The sequence below is a fragment of the Penaeus monodon genome, chromosome 9, assembly GCF_015228065.2.
Source record: "Penaeus monodon isolate SGIC_2016 chromosome 9, NSTDA_Pmon_1, whole genome shotgun sequence".
Lineage (NCBI taxonomy): Eukaryota > Metazoa > Arthropoda > Malacostraca > Decapoda > Penaeidae > Penaeus > Penaeus monodon.
In genome coordinates, this window is record NC_051394.1 from 47,785,695 (window position 1) to 47,788,196 (window position 2,502).

The following is a 2,502-nucleotide window of genomic DNA, read 5'->3' on the forward strand; positions in this document are numbered from 1 at the left end:
CAGTGCAACTTTCCACCTTCTGAAACGAATCAAAACTTTCACAAGATCAGGATTAAGTGAAGGACCAGACTCAAGACAATCATTTAAAGAAACGCCATTGTAACTAGCTGCAGAAGCATCAAAAACTGGTCTAATCTTAGTTGAAGTACTGCTTTCTTTAACAACTGGACGATGAGGCATATAATAAATGGGCTGAGAACTTACAATCTCATTTGAAGGGACTTCCTCAATTATTCCCTCATCTTCGTAACCAGTAAACACATCAAAATATTGTTCCTTAAGTTGTGGATCCTTATCTAACTTCCGCTCTAATCCTTCTAGTCTTTTTCTAGCAAGTCCCTCATTATTTCTAAGATTCTTCTTACAGTCACCCGACTTCCAGGGTAAGCCTACTTCATAACGCCCCCCATCAAACTTAACATTTCCACAAAATTGTTGTAGAACAGGGTCTGAGGTAAATGGGCAAGTAACAGTTTCCTTTTGAGTTATTCCAACAGATTCTAAACTCCAAAATTCCCGTAAATCAGAATCTGTTACATTTCCTATGCATAACATTTGGGTAGACTCAAATGGCTTGTTAGTAGAATTCATCCATGAGCCAGACAAAACCCAACCAAAGACAGACCTTTGGGCTACTAATCCATTTCTCTGATATGGCTTAATTTCAGGATCCATAAGTCCCCAATAAGCATCCAACCTACTAGTATATCTATACTCAGGTGACTATTATTTTGTAATCATCAGCAAGTTGAAAAATCTGAAAATGCATCAACAATTTACTGGGAATACAGGTCTAGTTAAAGGTGCACAATCCTTTGGAATCTCTAATGCCATTAAATGTTTTACACCTTGTAAACCTACTAATTTCAAATCAAAGATATTACTCTGTTTACCTGGATGAGACTTACTACCTCCAAAGGCAGCATATGACACCGTCTCCGAGCTCACCCACTTAGGCTTAACTTTCTTCACAAAATTACTGGACACATAAGATCTATCAGAGCCAGTATCAAATAACAAGGTGGCTTCACAACAAATACCTGAATCACCATACACTTTAACTCTAGCCGTTTGTAACACACAGCTAGTTTTTGTTAACACATTACACTTACTAAGAGCAACTCCAACATGATTCACTTCAGGACTGCAATTCTCTGAAGAAGATTCAGCAGTATCACTAATCTTCTGATCACTAATGTCCTTTTCCATAGCTTTATTGGAGTTTATGTCGCCCTTTGCTCTACACAAAAGAGAATTGTGATTTCCATTACACTTGGAACACTCGATTCGACAACCACTGGCAATATGTCCCTTACTTAAACACTTAAAGCTTTAATCCTTTCTTCACGTTCCTTAAATGAGAGCTTCTGAATATCCCAGCACTTCTCAGACTTGTGTTTCTTGCTGCAGAATGCACAAAAATATGATCCTGCTTCAGATGATGTGTACAGAGCTGATGCAGATGGTACTCTTCTTTTCTCAGATTCCACAAACCGTCCTTCTGCCTTCCCTAACACAACACTGAAGGTTTCTGATCTCTCAATTCTCTCAATTTCTCTCTGAAGAAAATGCAGCAACCAACTGAGGTCACTTTCATGGCCAGAGCCTTCTCTGGCCCACTCCATTCTTAGCTCCTCAGGAAGGCATGCCAGGATGATGGGGGTCAGGAACACTTCACACTGCTCCCCTGATACTCCCAAAGCTTCTAGGCTACGGATGTGTGTCAGCAATTCATCACTTAGATTCCACAAGGAGGACACATACTTTGGTCCCTTGCCTTTCACAGAAGATTTATAATTCAAAAGTGCTTGTACATGTGCAAATTTAATACGCTCAGGTCTTCCAAATCTTTCTTTCAGCATATCACAAGCAATTTGGTAATTTGCTTCGGTATGTGCAAGTCCTTTTACAACACCCTTTGCATCTCCTTCCAATAATGACTGCAGGTAGCTAAATTTAGCTATCACTGGAATGTCAGAATCATGCACATGAGTCTTAAACTGGTCCCAAAATGACTGCCACAGAGTTACATCTCCTTTGAACTTTGGTAACTCTAATTTGGGTAACTTTACATTTGTCATCTTGTTGCTACTAGATATTTTACTGGGACTAGAGGATGAAATAGATTCACTCTTCTCACCTTTCATCAAATCCCCCAACCTCTGTGCAGCTTGCAGCCTGGGCTTACGGACTTCTTGAAAAAACTCAGAGGCGTTATCGAGCTCTTCATCCAAGTTCGCAAGATCAGTCTCTAATTCTAACAATGTTTGTACCTCCTCCAAACTGGCAAGACGTTGATCAAAGTCATCCATGGCAGCTTGCAGATCGATGACACTGACATCTGGATTGTTGAGAAGGCCCTTTAATGTGTTAGATTTGCGAGTTGCCCACCCTCGGGCGACTGCCCTCTTCTTCTGAAGTTTCTCCATGTCTCCCATTGTTGACACAAAAAATACAACCGGGATTCTTTGTGAACCTGTTTCCCGGGTCTGGCACCAAAAT

General features: G+C 40.4%; 1 protein-coding gene across 1 annotated transcript; it reads right to left on the reverse strand.

The window, feature by feature from the left end:
• Positions 1-1,316: 1,316 nt before the first annotated feature.
• On the reverse strand, positions 1,317-2,438 carry LOC119576743. Its single transcript, XM_037924386.1, has one exon. The coding sequence runs from the start codon at positions 2,436-2,438 to the stop codon at positions 1,317-1,319; it is 1,122 nt and encodes a 373-aa protein (XP_037780314.1).
• Between the last annotated feature and the right edge of the window lie 64 nt (positions 2,439-2,502).